Raw genomic sequence first — 19,200 nt, forward strand, 5'->3', positions numbered from 1 at the left:
ATGCCCAGGGCTTGGACCCAGGGGCTGTGTGTGGGGCTGAATTTGTCATCAGTACCAGGGGGCACCAAGCTGGGTGCTCTGCTACTACTGGGCACAAGACTGGATGACCACCATCGGGACATACAGCTTCCTAGAGTTTCCCTGGAGGCTGTTCATGGGGGGCTTAGGTGCCATTCTGGACTTGCGGGTAGCTCTGAGCCCCTGGGGGGGTCAGGTCTCTAGGGTCTTTCTCATGTGGTTCCTGACCTGGCATCCCGTCCGGTCTGTCCGCTTGGCCGTGCCACTAGGCTGGAGTCCAGCCCTAAGGAATGAGAATTGGTCTTCAAGGGAGGGCATGCCTGGTGCCCCAAACTCACCCCTGGGGCACGGCTTGAGCAAAAGCTAGGAGGTGGCCAATCCCAGGGAAGGGGCACTCGTGGAGCAGTGAGCAGTCACTGTAGCTGGGGCCCTGGGGCCTCCGTTTCCCCTTCCAAAGGCACAGATAGGGAAACCAAGCACCCCCAAAAGGGCGGGGCCTGGGCTTCTGCCTTGGGCCTCCCTAGCCCAGAGGCCTTGTCTCCTTTGCCACAAAATTCAGAGATTCTGGGTTTTAATCTCCACTTCCAACACCATCTTGCCTCGTCCCCTATTAAAACCGAAAACTTGATCATTGAGCATCTAATAAATATATAATTATGGGGTCATTATGTTGTACATCTGAAACCAATATTGTATGTCAAGTATATTTGAATTTTTAAAGGGGAAAAAAAGAAAAAAACGGAGAAGTCTGTTTTGCAAACTCCATGGGAGGTGGATGGGAGCAGGGCGGGGTGGGCCTGGGGGACATGTGCCACTGCTGCCGCCTGGTGGCCATGGGGGGCGGGGAATCTACGACAAACTCCTTGAAGGATGGCGCTGTCGGGGTGTGTATGGGGGACCGGGGCACAGGTCCTGCTGTGTGGCTTTGGGTGTGAGGAGCAAGGAACCCCAGGTCTTGGGGCAGGGCTGATGGACTGACCAAGGCTTCTGTTATTGGGGTACCCCACCCCATTCCCCCAGTGGCCGTCCCTCCCTTTGCCCAGGCGTGATTTTGCAGAGTTCCGAGTGACCATCCAGCTGTCTCCCCCAGAGTGGGTGCTCCTGGGACGCCAGGGGGAAAGATTAATAAGTGCGCATGGAAAGAATGAATGAATGAATTCTCCAATTAGGGGGTTTTGAGCAGCACAGCCAGGCTTTGGCTGGGGGACGGATACCTAACAGGAGGTTCATTTATTAAGCCTTAGATGCACCTGCCCCACCCCAGAAGAGCTCTGTAAGGTCAGCATTACCACCACCCCCATTGTACAGGGGAGACTGAAGCCAGGGAGGGGCTACCATCTCCCTCAGAATGCTTGGGATCCCCCTTCCTTTTCCCACACCGGGATCCTCCCACGTCTTGCAGTGTGGCTGAGCTCTGCACCCAACCTCCCCATCCAGTGCTTCTGGGACAGGACACCCAGCCCAGGGTCCTAGGATCAGCAGCAGCCCCCTTTGGGCCCTCTCCTGCCTATTCCACCCCTGAATAGACCAGGGACAGTGCCTGTCCATGCTCCCTGCATGTCAGGCCAGGGCTCAGTGTAGCCACTTGTTTATGGTGCTTTCTAGGGCTCCCACCACAGGTGCCAGACAGAGTAGGTGGGGGAAGGAGGGAGAGTGAGGCCTGAGCTGGGGGCAGGAATGGGGTCTGGGCCCCTTGGCCCCAGTTTGAGTCCTGCCCACGCTGGAATCGGGTTAGCCACTGCCCTCCCTAAGCCTTCATGGTCACATCTGTAAAATACAACAGCCATGCACCTCTCCAGGGGGTTATGGGGGTTCAGGGCATCATGTGAGTGGATGGAACAGGCCGGGTATACAATAAGCACACAATAACCAGCTTTCATCAGTCTTCCCATCCAAAAGACCAGGCAGACGTTCCTGTTTCTCCCTCAGGCCTCCAGGTGCTGGGGGCCACTAAACCTGGGGCTCTGCATTAGATCTCCGAGCAGCAGTGGGAGTCCAGCCACCTGCACAGGGCTGCCCTCCAGACCATCCTGCCCACCAGGCTCCAGAGCCCTGGCCGTGGGGTGTCCATGCATCTGTGTCATATCCTCCAAGGGCAGCTCCGTGTCCAGGGCTGGCTGAGGGGTGCCCTGAGGCAGCTGTGTCTTCTCTGTGAGAGGCCCAGGAGTGTCCAGGTCAGCCCTCTCACTTTTGTCCCAGGACATGTTCACCACCAGGATATCTTCTGGTGTTACCTCCTCCGGGAAGTCCACTGGGCTGGTCCACCGCCACACCTGGAAAGGGAGAGTAGGGCCAAGGCTGTGGACGGATCCCTACTTCCCATCCACACAATCCCACCCTCCACCTGGGGTGGTCCATGTCCCTGCTGGCTAAATTCTCTTAAAATCCTGAGATCAATTAAAAGATCAAGTCTGCCTCAGTGACCCCCATTCAGACCCTCTTAGGAAGGGACCCCATTTCTTCTTGGGAAATTGCTGCTCCTCTTCGCACTTGATGCGGTAGGGCAGGGCAGTGGTGCCCAGCCAGTCAGAGCACTCCAGCCCCCTGATTCCAGTGATAAGTTCAGGGATGGGCATGTTACCCATGCTGGGCCAATCAGTGATGGCGCTGCGACTTTTGCTGCAGCGAATGGGGGAAAAGGACAGCCAGCTCCCACAGGGGGAAGACCGAGCTTGCCTGAGAGAGAAGACCCTGCGGGCAGAACAGCAGCCCAGACAGATGGATCCAGCCATACCTGAAGCCTACCACTCTGGATTTTTTTTCCCCCATCGGGGTCCCCTCTGTCAAAATCACTTTGAGCTGTTTCTGTTACTAGGAAATGACCCACGGGAGGTTCCTCTGTGAGCCACTGCTCACCCATCTGTAAAACGGGACAGGCGTTTGGAGTCCATGCCTCAGTGGGTTGGGGAGAAAAAAATGAGCTAATGTATGGCCATTACCCTGCAGAGCCCGGGCCCGCAGTATGGACCCAATAAGCAGGACCTGGAGTTGGGAAAGGAGCCTTTACCTGCTTCCCCTGGCTGCCAGGGAGGTCGACCGCGCTGCTGGCACAGGGTGTGGGCAGGGGCGGCCACAGGTGCCGTGCGGCCCTGGGAAAGAAGGGAAGTCGGTCAGAGGAACAGTGCTTCCAATGTTACTTTTTAAATTTTCTGATTTATTTTTTTTAATCTCTTATTAGGTTCTAAAGGGAGTGAAGGTGTGGATTGAGGGAGGGGCTACAGGAGTCTAACAGACCCAGGTCCAAACCCCCCACTGCCAGATGCCCTGAACGTGACCACCTGGGCCTCAGTTTCCTTATCTGTAAAGTGGGCACAAATACCTAGCTGGTGTGAACAGTTATTACTGTTATGATTATTGCTATTATGGATCGTCTTGGAGGAGAGGGTGCAAGTTACCTGTTCAGGCTGAAGTACCCACAGATGCCCAGGAGAAGGATGCTCACAAAGCTCCCCAGACACACTAGGAATATGGACAAATCCGACAACTCAGAGACCTGGACTTCTGCGGAGGGGAGAGCTTGGGTTGGGGGAGGGACACCTCCCTCCTCTCCTTGGGGAGGGAGGGGAGGGCAGGCCTCCCATCAACCTGCTGCTGACCCTGGCACATCACGGCCCCTCCATGCCTCGATTTCCTCACCTTTGAAGTGGGAGACAAAGAAACCCCCTTGTGCCGTGTCTGTGGGGTAAAGGCCTTGACACGCCGCCAGTGTTCAGGACACCAGCGCCGAGGGCCCGCGGGTGCGGCCTGTATATTGCTGCCCTGGTCCCAGAACTGCCCTACCCACACCAAGCCTGACTGACTGGCCCTCTTGAGGCCAGATTTCACTGCAAGGACAACAGGCAGGGACCCTAGCAGGAACAGGGGTCATTTGGTCTCCACTCCCTCAGGGTCATGATCCCCAAGACAACAGAGCCCACCTCCTTATCTTTGTGATGACAGAGACACGCATTCATTGGTGGTCATTCATTCACTCAATAAATAGCACCCCCTGCTCCCTGCCGCTCCCCAGGAGACCCTAGGCTAGGGGAGGCAGAGCCAAGACACACACACTCCTACCTACTCCCAAGCTGCCAGTCAGTCTCTGCTGAGGGAAAGCCTGGAAGGCTTGCTGGAGGAGGAGGCTTTTGAGCTGAGCTTTGAAAGATGAAAAGGAGTTTGACAATAGAGAGAAGATGCATTCCAGGCAGAGGGACTTCATGGGCAAGGCTACAGGGGTGTGAGAGAAGGTTCATGAGGGAAAGCGGCAGGTGACAAGCTGGTGAAGGAGGTGGGAGCAGGCCAGGATGGGACTTTCTCCTGAGAGCAATGCATGGGGGTCCACGGAGCAGGGCCAGGTAAGACTGCTTGCAGAGACGTGGGAAGGGGCAGTACATACTAGGTGACTACCTAACCCCGCCTCCCCTGCCCTCCACTCACCGATGCTAAAGTGCTGGGGCTGACTCCAGGCGCCCCACTGCGTCACCGTGTCTGCGCGCACCTGTACAGTATAGGATGCACCAGCCTGCAGGCTGCTGAGGGTGACCTGGGTCTCTGTGGGCTTCACAGACAGCTCTGCAGGACAGAGGCACGCATGCATCCCTGGTGCCGCTTTACTCCCCAGAGGCTGAGCTTGCATGATGGGATGGCCATGTTGCTGAAAATTCTCCCCTTAATACACCCATTCACGCCCAATTTATTTAGAGAACTGTTCTTCATCAAAATATTCAGGGCATGATGCTATTTTTCTCCAGTTTTGACCTCCACTGGCTCTTTGCTCACTCCCCTCCTGCCCCATCTGCCTTCTCCTTCCAGATGCCTAAAAGATCAGGTTCAGTCCTACCTCAGAACCTTTGCACTGGAGGCTCCCCCCACCTGGTTCACCTTTCCCCAGATACCTGCATGGCTTCCTCCCTCACCACTTTAAGGCCAAGGCCAAGGTCAACCTTAACTTTGTTTAACTTGCTCCCCCAGTGTCCCCAGCACTTTAGTACAGTGTAGGACCTCAGTGTTTGTGGACTGAACAGCTTTAACAAATACAGCATTCCATAAAAATCCTTAAAAAGAGAAGTACAAATTCCTAGAACCCTAAAGGCCTAACTTTTTTCTCTATTCAAGAGGAATATTCTTCAGTGGAAATTTTGGGGCATCTGGTCAATTTGGCTAAACGGGCATTTGGTACGTTGATCTTCAGCAATTTGACTTTTTGGCAAATTGGTTTTCAGCAAATGGGCTGAGTCCAGCTGTGCCACCCTGAATAAGCCCCCAGCCCCCACTTGGCCCCATTTCTGCCCTCTAAACAACGGAGGGATGGCCAGGCTGATGGCAGGATGTGTGTCTTTGATGCCAGAGCATCTCTCCTCCCTCCCAAAGTCCTGCCTTGCCTCCTGCTGGACGCTGGCTGGGAAGGCAAGACATGAACTCACGGCCTCAGTGGCCTGGCCTGTGGCTGTGGGTGCTGGGTGGGCGAGGCCATATTTGCAAGGCTGTGTCACCCAGGAAGAGAGGACGGGGTAAGTCCTGGTGATAGACACCCTCCCCCCCTACATTCTCACCTCTTGCCTTCCTGTGACTGTCTACCTCTGCTCTGTGGGAGTTGAGTTGATGATGCACATGAGGGCTTGCTACCCATTTGCTCGGCAATCATGAGCACTAGGCCGCTGCCCACTGGGACCTCTCTGGGGGTCTGGAAAGGGTAGCCAAGACCCTTGAGTCCAACCACCTTATTTTATGGGTGGGAAAAGGCCCTGAGTGGGTACAGTGAGGTCCCCTGGTCACACAGCAAGACAGAGCTCAAGCCCAGACCCCCTCCTTCCCCAGCCAGGCCCGTGCTGCCTCACTTACCTGACACCTGGTTGCTGTCCTCATTCTGGCAGCGCAGGACGTACTCCTTCAGGGCGCCAGGGCAGAGGCTCAGTGGGGACGGCGTCCAGGCCACGGACACTGAGTCCCGGCTGAGTTTCCTCACCGACACGTGCTGTGGGCTCCCGGCCCCTGAGGCTGCAACCAGCACCATTGCCAGGGTCAGCTCCCAGAGTGCTGGCTGAGCGCCACCTGTACGCCCAGCCAGCCCCGCCAGAGGCCCAGGGAAACATGGCCACAGAGTCAGGTGGGACCGGGTTCGAATCTGCCATCACCTGTTCTCTCTGGCCTCAGTTTGCTTATCTATGAAATGGTGCAATGCTGCTTGGGGTGTCTTAGCAATCAACTGAGGTGACTTCTATGTGTCCATCTTCCGGCCAGGGCCTGACACATGGTGCCTCTAAATGCTTGTCCCTCTTCCTGATACCCAAGACCACTGCCAGGTCCTCCACAGAGACCACCCTGTAGGTTTGCGCCACTTACCATTGCCCCCAAAGTGGTAGGCAGACAAGACTGTGGACCACGAGGTGGGCTTCTCCGGATGTGCAGAGGCGAAGATCATGACGTGATAACACGTCTTCTGCCCCATCGCCCCAGCTGCTTGGCTCCAGGTATGGGATGCTGGAAGGATTAGCAAGGGCCAGGCTAGTAAATAGGCTGTATTTCCACCTCTGCACCTTTGAACTGTCTGTGCCATCTGTCGGGAACTCCTAGAGCACTGCTATTCATGGTTCAAAGCCCTTGCACCAATGTCCCCTCCTCCAGAATCCCTTCCCTTGCCCCCCACAACCTTTTTCCACCCCCTCCGTCCAGCCAAGCCCTTTCTCCTTGGGGCTGTGGATGTTTGTATCTCTGGCTCCCCAGGATGGGAGCTCCTCGAGGGCCAAACTGAGGTTGAAGTTTCTGGGGGCCCAGCCAGGCCCAGGATAGTAAATGGGAGAGTGAGAGGCTGCCTAGGCCATGTGCCCCCAGTCCCCACATTTCCCTCCAGAGGCCTCATTAGTTTGCCACCAGCAGCTTATTAGCTGCCACCTTCTCTGCCGTGGGGGAATGTTTTACACACACCCTAGGATGTGAGACTCATTACCTGCTGGAGTGCAATCTGCCCGTGGCTGTGCCCTGACACCCCAGGATCCCAGCAGGAGGCTCCAGACCCACATGGGTAGGAGAGGATGAGTCGTAGGCATTCCCTACCTCTGTGTGACTTGGAGCAAGTGGCAAGATCTCTCTGGGCTTCAGACACTCCACATGTACAGACCTGCAGGTCTGAGCTGACCAGGAGCTCTAACAGAGGGCACAGAAGCAGAGGCAGGAACCCCAACTTTACAGTACCCATGCCAGCAGGGTTCCAGTCCCGGGGTGCGATCAGGGTGCAGGCAGCGAGGCTTCCATCCCAGACCCGAGGTTGCCATTCAATGCAGTATGTCAGGCCCTGGGCCCGGGCTGGCCACTGCATAGTGGTCCCAGCAACTCCAGTCCTGACGCTCAGAGCTCCTGGTTCTGGAAGGAGACAGGCAAGTGCATCAGGATACTGGGTCACTCTCTCCCACCCAAAGGCCCCAGCAGCCCATCCCACCCTCTGGCCAAGCTCTAAGCCCACAGGGGCAGAAATGTCTGTGTATAGCTGTCTCCCCAAGCTGGGGGCTGCCAGCTTGGGGGCCGGGCACAGAGGGGGTTAACAGCAGCTGTCTGACTGAGCTGAGTCCTCTCCCAGCCTAACCATGAGCTCCCCACCAGGACACCCACCACCAGTGCTCCCTGTGCTGCTGGGCTGCCCTGCCCCCCACCATGCTGGGTGGGCATGGGGCAGGATGGGCCGCCTGGGCTGGCGAAGGCTCGAGGCCCAAGGATACTCCCAGTCAATCCCCTGGGCTCATGTTTCCCACTCCCTACAGCAAGGGCATTAGCCACAAACTCAGAGATGGAGGTGCTGCTTCTGGTTCTGAAGACAACTACCGTTTACTGAGCACCACCTTTATGCACCAAACCACTGCTGAGTGCGTACTTTGCTACAAAGTGGGATGTGATCACCCCAACAATACAGAAACTGAGGCTCAGAGAGGGGGAGCCACCAGCCCGTCACACAGCAAAGCCATGGCCCAAACCGGGCCAGGAGCTGAAAGGTGAAGTACCTTACCTTTCTGAGCCTCAGGTATCTCATCTCTGAAAATTGTGTCCTTGTAGCAGACCTGCCCTCCCAGGGCTGCTGGGTGCGCAGCAGGGCTACCGTCAGGGTAAGGCCAGTGAGGCACCGAGTAACTCGAGTCGGATAAACACCATTTTAATGCAATATTTGTTTAAAACCCAAAGGAGTGCAAGAATATGTGATGGGCAACAGCCCAAATGTCTGAGGGTGGATTAATAGATAAACAAAACATGGCCCATCCATACAGTGGGATATTACTCGGCCCTAAAAGGAATGAAGCCGTGATCCATGCTACAGTGTGGATGAACCTCAAAAGCATCATGTTGAATGAAAGAAGCCAGACATGAGGCCACACAGTGTGTGATTCCATTTGTATGAAATGTCTAGGATGGGTCAATCTACAGAGCAGAAAGATCGATCAGTGGGTGCCAGGGGCTGCATGGGGGTGGTGGGGGGTGGCTGATCACGGGTTGGGGTCTCATGGGGTGATGGGCATGCTCTCAAACCAGAGGTGGGGTTGTACAATTTTGTGAATGCACTCAATGCCACTGAATCATACATGTTAAAATGGTTAATTTGGTATGTAAATTTCACCTCAATAAGATGTATATGTCAATTACCTACATAGACACAGAAATATAAATCTTTATTTTCATTATATAAATATATGTATAAACATGTGCATATGTATATAATATAAACGTGTTTATATATATAATGTGTATATATATATAATAAACATAAAGATTTTAAAATTAAGATAGGATCAGTCCTGTACTTGCCTGACTCTGCCTCACACGCCAGACCCTGACCCTGTCCCTGGTTCCAAAAATTTATTTATAAAAACAAGCAGTTAGCCTGGCAATTGTAGTTTCCCAGTTCGCCTTTGAAAATACGTTGTGTTATAACATTCTGTGTCTCGATTAAGATTTTTGACATCCTCTGAAACTGGACACCCCTCAGGTATTTGTGCCCCACCGAGCTCACTCTAGTCGCGCTGAGTCGCTCAGCTCCGAGGTGCCCCCCGCAGCCCTTCCTACCCGGAGGAGGCACCTGTGCTGGTGTGGGCAGGAATGTGCCACGTCTGGTTTGAGCCGGGGCCGAAGCGATTCCAGGAGACCACAGTCAGGTTGTAGGCGGCGCCCGAGAGCATAAGCACTTTCCTCAGATGCCGCATCCCCGTGGCCTTGCCCTTGCACAGACAGGACAGCATGTGCAGGTGGATGTAGTAGGTCACCTCCATGCCAGAGCTGGGCCTGAGGCAGCCTTCCGGAGCCTCCAACTGGGGCAGCTGTCGTGAGTGCCAGAGATGGCTCATGGAGACCTGAACGTGCTCACTGTCCCTGTGATATACCAGGGAGCAGCCCACGGACACAGACCGACCCACAGGCCACAGCTTATGATCTGTGCCAAAATTTTGAAAAGTAATAAACCTTGATGCTAGCAAGGCTGCTGGGAAACCGGTATTCTTGTCCAGTGCACATTAGTTTGGGGGGGAAATAATTTGGCAAAACCCACTGAGGGCCAAGGGCAAAAAAAGTTTCCATCTTTGGGCCCAGTTAACTCAAGCCTGGAAATGTTTCCTAATAAGGAATTTAAGTTAGAGAAAACCCAGGAAGCAAAGGAACTTCCCAGCGACCTTACTGACAGCCCTTAGGTCCCTGGCTGAATCTATTATGGCAAAGCCAGGGGTGGAATATTTGGTGGTTTTTCCCCAGACTCCCCAGACTGGCAAGAGATTTTCCCTCTGAGCCTCAGTTTCCTTTTTCTGTAAAATGAGGCTAGTTAGACTGTACTTAATGGATTGTTTGGGGAACTTCAGAGAAATCATCTCCCATTCAGACCAACACAGTCGACTCCTTCCTGGCCCTTGACTTCCCCCTGAGCTCCCCACAATTTGTTCTGGCATCCAGACAGATCCTGTGAACACCTGAGTTCAGCCATCTCCTTCCCCTACTCATACACCCTCCGTGGCTCCCCACTACCTTCAGAGTTACCTGCAGGCCTCCCAGTTCTGCCACCTCCATGTCTCAACCCTCTCTTCTCCTGCCTGTGCACCTCCACTGCAGCCTCTCGGCTCCTTCCCCACTGCCCCAGATCACCCCATGGCCCTGTAGTGGCCCTGTTACCTGCCAATGCAGGGCCACCCGCCTTCTCCCATCCAGGCCAAGGGGCTCCACCGAGAAATTCACGTCAGGCTGTGGGGTAGTTTCTGCAATGAGACACTAAGACAGTGACACTGGGGCCGGTGCCCTTCCTCACAGCCTCCTGCAGACCTAGGTTGGGGGACCTTTACCTTCCTTCCCAAGAAACACGAGATTCCCATGGATTGTTAAATAGCATTCCAGATCTGAAAACCTGGAGATCCATTCCACAACAATGTGAAAATATTTAAAACTGTTGAACTGAACACTTAAAAATGGTTTAAATGGTACATTTTATGTTATGCTTTTTTTTACCACAGTTTTTTTAAAAATCTGAAAACAACCCTTGGAGTTGTTTCCCAGCAGAGAATGTACTTGGGCAGGAGGAGGCCCCAGATTACAGGGCAGAGGGGGCAAATGACAGTCACTCCATCCATCCCTCCCTCCCGGGCCACCTCTCCATTCCCGTCTTGAGCTTCCTGTGCCATTTGGGAAAGAATGTCTTCATGACACAGCCAGTGTCACCTGTCAACACCTCTGTGGCTTTAAAAGAGCAAAACCAACCAAACAAAATGGAAAGAGAGAAAGACAGAGAGATGTCTTCTTTTTAGATATGGATTGGCCACATTTTACAAAGTGAATCTCACTCACTGCCCTGCCACCTTTCAAGAATTTCACTAACTTCTCCTGCTGCCTTATTTCTAACACTCACCGCCTGATTTCAAATACCCCCCACTGGTTTCTAATGCCCGCCCCAGTTCCTGCATCTCCGGGTGCTCTCACCAGGGGGGATGCACACAGAGCTGCTCCAGCCACTCCAGGGACCTCCCGGAGCTGCCGCCGAGAGCTGCCGCCTCCGTAGCTGAAATTCCTGGGCTGCATCCATCTCCAGGGGACAGAGGCATGACTCTGGCAAGAAACAGGCCAAACATCAGGCCGAGGGGCTGTCCCCCATGTGACCAGGGCTTGGCACTGGTCACTGAGCCATTGTGTACTTACCAAGTACCAACTGTGTACATGCACTTATTGACTGCCAACTGTGCTGGGCCCTGGAGTCACAGCAAGAATAGGTTTGGCCCTGTCCTCTTGGGGCCTCAAGGATCCCACACTTCTGTCCCTGCCCCAGGTTCAAGCCCCAGCAAGGCCACCCACTGGGATGTGACCTTGTCCAAGGGCTTCTCACCCTTAAGAATTTGTTTCCTCACCTGTGAAATGGGAATAATCCAATACTGAGCTACAGGGTGGGCCAACAGGCACGCAAAGAATTTAGCACTGGGCCTGGCACACAGTGGGTGCTCAATGAATGCTAACTTGCTGCAGCTGTTGTTACTATTATTCTCACCGAAGCCAGCATCAGCCTGATGTCCGCAGTCACCCTAGGATGAGACAATATTCCTATATTGTTTTACATGTTGGTGTTGACAGATATTAGCTCTGTTGAAATTTTAAACAACTAACTCTGTGAAATGCAATGTGGAAGCACGGATTGGATCCAGGAGCAAGAAAGGACATTCTTGGAAAAACAGATGACATCCAAATAACCTCTGGAGTTTAGTTCATAGCAACGTAGCAGCGTTCATCTCAGCAATGACAAACGCACTCAGGAATGTGAGACGTGAATATGCAGGGAAGCTGGGAGATGTTTCTACAGGAATTCTCTGTACTTCCTTGTAACTTTTCTGATCATCTAAGATTATTCCAGAATTAAAAAGTTTATTTAAAAGGATTATTTTAGGAGCAAAATTATTTTGCATTTCCCTGAAAAAAAAATTATTATTTTAGGAGGCAAAATCTGTCTGTCTGTGGTATTGGGGGCGGGCAGAGGCAAGTATAGTGTCACTACTGCAGAGTGTGCTCAAGGGGCTGGAAATAAAACATAGGTAGATGTCTCTCCCCATCAGGGGTCCCATGTCGCCTGCCTCTGGCTGATCTCTACCCACTCTCCTAGTGGAGAAACTGAGGTTCAGAAAGACACACCACACTTAGGGGGATGAAAGGCCTGAAGCTGGCTTCCTGGCCTTCAGGTGCTCCCTGTCTGAGGGAGGAGGTGATGCCACAACTCAGAGGGTAGGGCCCTCTGTTCCTCCCAAACCACGGGCTCCTTGGGGACTAGGTCAGGGCTGAGGTTTCTTGCGGGCCCAGGCTTGCCCTGCCCTTGGGGAGCAGAGGAGGCAATCAAGAGTAGCTGAAGAGTAATGAAGATCCTAAGAAGACATCCATGTGGCCAACAGACATGTGAAAAGATGCTCGACATCACTAATCATCAGGGAAATGCAAGTCAAAACCACAGTGAGATGCCACCTCACACCTGTAGGAATGGGTATTACCAGAAAGACAAGAAATAACAAGTGTTGGCGAGGATGTGGAGAAAAGGGAACCCTGTGCACTGGTGGTGGGAATGCAAAGTGGCATGGCCACTATGGAAAACGGCACAGAGGTTCCTAAAAAATTAAATACAGAGCTACCTACCATACAGCAATCCCACTTCTGGGTATTTATCTGAAGGAAACAAAAGCTCACTCAAAAAAGTATCTTGGACCTCTCTGTTCATTGCAACATTATGTACAATAGCCAAGACATGGAAGCAACCTAGGTGTCCATTAACGGATGAATGGATAAAGAAGAAGTGGTATATATCTATGCAATGGAATATTATCCAGCCATAAAAAAGGACATCTTGCCATTTGCAATCACATGAATGGGCCTTCATGGTATTTTGCTAAGTGATAAGTCAGACAGAGAAAGACAAATACTGTATGATTTCACTTACATGTGGAATCTAAAACACAAAAAAGCAAAACAAAACCGACTTCATAAACATAACGAATTGATGATTCCCAGCAGTGGGGAGTAGGGGTGGGCAAAATGGGTGAATGGAGGCAAAAGGGGTACAAACTTCCAGTTATAAAATAAGTCACGGGGATGTCATGTACAGCACCGTGACTATAGTTAGCAGTACTGTATTGTGTATTTGAAAGTCTCTAGGAGAGTAGATCCTAAAAGTTCTCATCGTAAGAAAATAAAATGTGTAATTACATGTGGTGATGGATATTAACTAGGCTTATTGCAGTGATCATTTCACAATATATACAAATATCGAGTCTGTTTTATACTTGAGACTAATGTAATGTTGTATGTCAGTTACATCTCAAAAAAAGAAAAAAGGAAGGGAGGAATGGATGGAAGGTAGCTTCTTGGAAGAGGCAGCCCTTAAGCTGGACCCTGAAGGTGGGCTGGATTCTCATGTGCTCAGATGGCAAAGAGGGCATGCAGGTGAAGGAAACTGTGTGTGCAAAGATAATGTCCCTGGAAATCCAGGGCATGGGCAGAGAATGACAGCCATTCAGGAGGGGCGCAGAGGAAGCAAGAGACAGGTGAGAGCACATGGGGTCAGCCAAGGATGAGAATGCCCTTCTGAAGGTACTAGGGAGCCATGGAGGGTGTGTGAGTCAGAGAGGTCACAATCAGATCTGAGTATCAGAGACACCCCAGTGGCTAGACATGGGGCAAGAGTTGGATTGGGTTCGAGGGGTGAGGTTGTAAATATGGTGAAATTAATTTGAGGGGTGAAGGTGTCCTGGGAGAAGGCTCTGCACACCCCTGACCTGGAGAGTGAACTTACCAACTTCCAAGGGCTGCCAGGTGTCCGGTGCCGGAACTGCACTTCAGCCCCATCCTGGCGGGCTGGGGTCTCCCACTCCATGCGCAGCTGCCCTGCTGACGTGGACACCTTGATGTCTTCCGGCGGAGGGTCATATTTAACTGGAAGCAGAAGAGGGGTTGGGGAGGGGAACCAGCATGTGTATGAACTGGTTCTGAAAATTCCAGAAAAACTGTCCATGCCCCACCCAGCCCCAGGTAACCAACTGAGTCCCCCAAATGTGAATCAGGAACACCTTGGCAGTTTCTATCCAAGCCTTGGATTCAATGGGCCAAAGAGTCAAGATTTATACACAGCATTTTGATAGTGAAAATCTGCATACTATTGGTACTCCTCGCTGGCACCACTGTGGTGAGATAGGCACTTTTGAAAATTGTTGATGAGAGGCTTAGTGACTTGATTTCTCTGGAGGTTTTGCCCTCTGACTAGAAGCTGCCCACTGCCGCACCTTTATTCTTTCTGGGTCCTTTTTATTCAGGGTTCGGCATGACCTGGAGGCCCCCTTGACCCCCTACCGGTATCCATCATGTGGCATGATCAGGCCTTGCCCATCATTCCCACCTGACTCTGGGCTCCGTGAAGGCAGAGACTGAGCTGGGATCAGGGGAAGACAAGAGAGGCAAGGCTGTACACATACAGGGGAAGATCCTATCTTTATTTAAAATTTTGATATTTTGTTCTTCATGGACTTTTTTGCATTAATTTTGATCTTATTCAAACGTTGCATTACAGTATTGTTTATATTGACAGAACTGAGTTTTTTTTGACACACCCTTAAAATTGTGTGGCCAAGGTGGGTGTCTCACTTGCCTTATCCTAGCCCCACCTGGGCTACAACCTCCATTGACCTTGGCCATGCCTGCTGTGATTCAGCATGGCACCCAGTAGAACTCAATAACTATATGCTAAACGCATGTGGTTGAGTCATGGAAACAGATATTAAAGGCGTAACGGGGTCCTGGTGGCAGCATTTCAGTATCAGGGAGAAAACAAGTAATCCAAGTGTCCAGCAGCTGGGGATTGGTAAAGGGACTGTGCAAGACTGCCATGCCACACAACAGTGTGTGATGTGAAAATGGTTGGCATTATCAAGCTCCTTGCCAGAATCCCCCAAGGTCTAGGCTTGGAAACCAGAGGCCTCTCTGGGTGAGGAAGTGGGGGCCGAAAAGAGGAGAACAGGTAGCTGACCCAAGCTATAAAGCTTCAGGGTGACCTCAGGCGACTTCTCTGTCCGGTTCGCGGCCCGGGATTCCACCCAGAGCGTGACTGCATAGAGCACGGATACCCCATCCTGGTCGGAGAACTGCAGCTTGGTGGCTGATCCTGCGGCGAAGTAGCAGCAGCGCCCAGGCCTGAGGCTGTGGGAAGGAGGATGTTGGTGCTGAGTCTGGGGGTCCTAGTGGACCCCAGAGTGTCTCAGCAGCCACAGCAGTGTGCATCACATCCCAGCATCCTTTCTTGCCCCTTCTACTCCCCCTTCCCAGCCTGGGGGTTCCCCGGGGAATCATCCTGGGACTGAGGGGCTTGAGGACCCCCAGAATCTCCCAGCATGGGCTGCCACAGAGGGAAGGAAGAAATGAATGGATGGATGAATGGGTGGACAAATGGATGAATAAGTGAGAGGGTGATGAAGGAAGGGCTAGAGGGACCCTAACTGCCACCCAACACGGATGCCCACTCACACTGAATACAGGGCCCCAACCTTCCCTTCTCACATAAGATACTGAGCCCCAGGAAGGGGCCAGGACCCTGCCAAAGTCACAAGTCAGAGAGCAGGGTCACGGAGCCAGGAGCAAGAATGAGATGGGGGTGAGTGTGGGGAATGGGATAGGGTCCTCACCAGCACCTCAGGAAGTGACTGACCCCGGCTGCAGGACCCTCATACTGCCAGGAGCATTCGTAACCAGCGCTGAACACCCGGTAGCAGGTCAGGTCCCTGGGGCCTGAAGCAGAGCCTAGAAGACATGCCAGAGGTTTGAGAATGGGCCATAGGGTGCGGCAGTCTCTGTACTGATGCACCCCCAGGATGGATCTTTGTTACAGTCGTGTAATCTGGTGTCACTGCAGCCTAAACCCACTCCCAGTGCCCTCCCTCTGCCCTTCCCACCCGGCTCCTGCCATGTCCACCTGCTCACCTTACTGCAGCCACATCAGCTTCCTCATGGGTCCTCAGGCACATCAGGCTCACTCCCACCTCAGAGCCTTTGCACATGCTGTGACCCGTGCCAGGAGTGCCCTTCCCACCCTGCTCTGGTTTCTCATAGCACGTCATTGTCACCATGTGCAATATACATATTTGTTTGCTTATTGCTTCTTTCCTATGCTAGAGTGTGACCCCAAGACAAGAGTTGGGTTCAAAGCTAATTCCCTCATGCCTAGAACCATGTCTTCACATAATAGGTGCTCAGTAAAAATTTCTTGACCAAAGAACAGATGAAGTGCCCACTCAGTGACAGACCCTTAGTGGGGCATATTATGAGTATAAATGGTCCAGCAATGCCTGCCTCGGGGGAACGTCAAAATGTTGAACAGCTGCTTAGCCCCCCACACTGACCAATCTGAGCAGACGCTGACACCAGCCCTGCGACCCTGCCATGAAGGAGAGAAGGCTCAGCGGGGGGACCTGAGCTTGGGGAAGACAGGCCAGCAGGCTGTTGGGTTGGCTCCCAGGACCCCAGGCCTGGAGGGGTCTGACCCCAGAAGCCGTGATCACCAGTTTCCCATTTGACAGAGCGAAGGATAGAGGCACAGAGACACAGAACCAACCCCGGAACCAGGATCCATGGCCCTTCACACATATGATCCCAGCAAGAGGAGCCGTGGGGACAGGTCAGGGAACTCACCACCCTGCGCAGGGAGCAGAAGGAAGAGGAAGGCCCCAAGGGAGGGGATGCTAGAGGTGGGTCAGTTAGAGCTCAGCACAGTGCCCCCCACCAATGGGGAACTGTCCCCGACCTGAGTCTGCGTCCGGATAGGGCGGGTCCTGAAAACAGCACCTGCTGGTACTGCAGGCTTCAGCTGCAAAGGCAAAGAAGAGATCAGGGCGTTGCCAGCCTTTCACTGGGAGAGGGGCTTGGCCTGGGGGCTTGCAAGTGACCCTCCACCTACCCACCCACCCACTTGTTCATCTACGCAACCACCAATCCATCAGTCCACACTTCCACCCATCCACCCACGCATGCATCCATCCATCACTTTCCATCTGCCCATCCACCCATCCAGCTATCAACCTCTCAGGCTACTCCTCCAAAGCAATTCAGGGTCCTCTGTTACCCTCCCTGTCGCTGGTCTTCAGCCTTACCTGACCCCAAAAGGCCCTGACATTTTGCTGATCCCATACAGAGAGGGAAACTGTATGCAGAGTGGCAAAGAAGTTACCCAAGGTCACACAGCGGCAACAGCAGAGCTGTGGTTAGAATCCGAACCCTGTAGGTCATCTGTAGGGGGCTAGACCCCTTCCCATTGGGCTCCACAGGATAGAGACTGTGTATATATATTATATAGACTTATTATATACATACTTGCTCTTTAGCCTTTCCTTAACTGTTTCTCACTGAACTCGAGGAGTTGGGAAAAATTCAGATTCGGCCTATTCCACAGAAGACAAAATCAAGACTAGAGGGGACATCCCCATGTCTGACCCCAGAAGCCGTGATCACCAATTTACCGTTTGACAGAGTGAAGGATAGAGGCACAGAGACACAGAACCAACCCGGAACCAGCATCCAGGGCCCTCCACACATACGATCCCAGCAAGAGGAGCCATGGGGACAGGTCAGGGAACTCACCACCCTGCGCAGGGAGCAGAAGGAAGAGGAAGGGGACTAGTGTGGCCACCGGCTGCCCCATTGGGTCCACACAGAGGCCTCCAGCCCCAGGTGAGCTTCTGCACCGCTGGCAAGGCCCCAGCTACTGCATCGTTGCCCCGGAGCACGCTGAAGCTGAGCAAGAAAGAGAACTAAAGAGAAGACTTAAAAAAAAAGGTAAGGTGTCACGGCCCCTCCCAGGGCAAGTCAAAGTGAAAGAGAAACTCAGGAAGCCAGCTCAGCGGCAGTGGCCCCATCCCAGCCACAAACCCACCCTCGGAGCACGCAGGCCCCAGGGCCCAGGACCCAGTGGTCTGCTCTGCTGGCCCCAGGCCCAGGTTGGAGAGACCCAGGTGCCAGCACTGTGGGTGGCCCGTGGCTCTGTGCCTCTGGTCAGGTGTCCGGCCTTCTCTTGCCTCCGTAGACTTCAGAGTCTCAGGAGTTGATGGAAGCCCAGTGTCCCTGGACCTCTGAGCTCACTCTCCCAACAAATCGTTATGAAGTACTCACACACTAGGCCTCCCGAAATGCCCACCTGCCCATTTGCCAAACTCCAGCCCCAAGGCACCCTGGGTCCCAGCTCCTGAAGAACCTCTTTGCTTCCTTTGGTTTCAACTCAGTCATCTCTGTGTGTCTGTCTCTCCGCCTCTGGGGGTCTCAGTTTCTGACTCCCTCCTAACTGTCAACAAAGACCCAAAATATCCATGGCGAAGAGCTGATTCATGTAACAAAGTAGATGAACTCTGAAAACATCATGCTGAGTGAAAGAAGCCAGACACACACAACAGTCCACACAGCGTGAGATCCCATTCCCACAAAATGTCCAGAATGGGAAATGCACAGAGACAGAAAACAGATCAGTGGTTGCCAAGGGGCTGGGGGGAGGGAGGGGGAGTCACTGCTCATGGGGGTGGGGTCTCCTTTTGGGGTGATGGGAATGTTCTGGAACGAATAGAGGTGATCCTTGCACAATGTGGTGAATGTTCTAAATGCCACAGAATTATTCACTTTAAAATGGTTCATTTAATGTTATGTGATAGTCACCTAAAAAAAAATTGTTCATAGAGCCCAAGGGGACTGAGGAGAAGGGGAAACTGAGGCCCAGGTGGCAGGGAGGAGGTCCCTCCTCTGAGCATCTTGGTCCTGAGGGGCCCCTGGGCCTGCCAGGGTCAGGCACCCACAAGGCCATGAGATCAGAGCCACAGGAACAAAGAGGCAGTGTCCAGGGTCTGGCACAGTGCAGGCAGGGACCCCGTGACCCCACACAGAGCAGCCTTCTTGGACAGCAGGACCCAGGCCAGGCCAGGGGGTGGAGTGTGCTGAGGGCCTGATGCATGAGGCCTGGGGGAGGGGCAGAGACCAAGAAACACACAAAGAAAGGTGGATGAGACACCTGGAGATGGGGAAAACGCATGGTCCCTCTCCATGATGCTGAGACACCGCCCCAGGAGATAGCATCAAGGGCCCCATTTTACAGAGGAGAAACTAAGTCCATAGGTGCCCAGATCATTGAAGACGCCAGCTAGAGGTGAAGACATGGATTCAAACCCAGTGAGGTTGAGCTTTGGGAGTAAGGACCACGCCCGC

The 19,200-nt window shown here is 53.0% G+C and overlaps 2 protein-coding genes across 14 annotated transcripts in view; one reads left to right on the plus strand and one right to left on the minus strand.

Annotated features, from left to right (window-relative positions):
- Positions 1 to 19,200, plus strand: part of MAST3 (microtubule associated serine/threonine kinase 3) — a 65,326-nt gene that overhangs the window by 5,556 nt on the left and 40,570 nt on the right. The window lies entirely within an intron of this gene.
- On the minus strand, positions 1,801 to 18,470 carry IL12RB1 (interleukin 12 receptor subunit beta 1). 5 transcript variants are annotated; one of them, XM_036876095.2, is made up of 16 exons: positions 17,596 to 18,470; positions 16,763 to 16,825; positions 15,654 to 15,762; positions 14,996 to 15,165; positions 13,769 to 13,908; positions 11,489 to 11,522; positions 10,930 to 11,055; positions 10,132 to 10,214; positions 9,056 to 9,293; positions 7,189 to 7,356; positions 6,340 to 6,477; positions 5,839 to 5,994; positions 4,435 to 4,569; positions 3,414 to 3,519; positions 3,026 to 3,107; positions 1,805 to 2,291 (listed from the first exon to the last, which is right to left on the minus strand). In XM_036876095.2, exons 1-16 carry the CDS (start codon positions 17,654 to 17,656, stop codon positions 1,944 to 1,946), a joined length of 2,157 nt encoding a protein of 718 aa, XP_036731990.2. In that variant the 5' UTR covers positions 17,657 to 18,470; the 3' UTR covers positions 1,805 to 1,943. The 5 variants fall into 5 exon arrangements, with proteins under 5 accessions (XP_057346129.1, XP_036731990.2, XP_036731991.2 ...); XM_036876096.2 differs by having other exon boundaries at positions 1,808 to 2,291; positions 3,414 to 3,477; positions 15,648 to 15,762; positions 17,596 to 18,469; XM_036876094.2 differs by having other exon boundaries at positions 1,808 to 2,291; positions 15,648 to 15,762; positions 17,596 to 18,469.

The sequence above is a fragment of the Manis pentadactyla genome, chromosome 12 (assembly GCF_030020395.1).
Source record: "Manis pentadactyla isolate mManPen7 chromosome 12, mManPen7.hap1, whole genome shotgun sequence".
Taxonomy (NCBI): Eukaryota; Metazoa; Chordata; class Mammalia; order Pholidota; family Manidae; genus Manis; species Manis pentadactyla.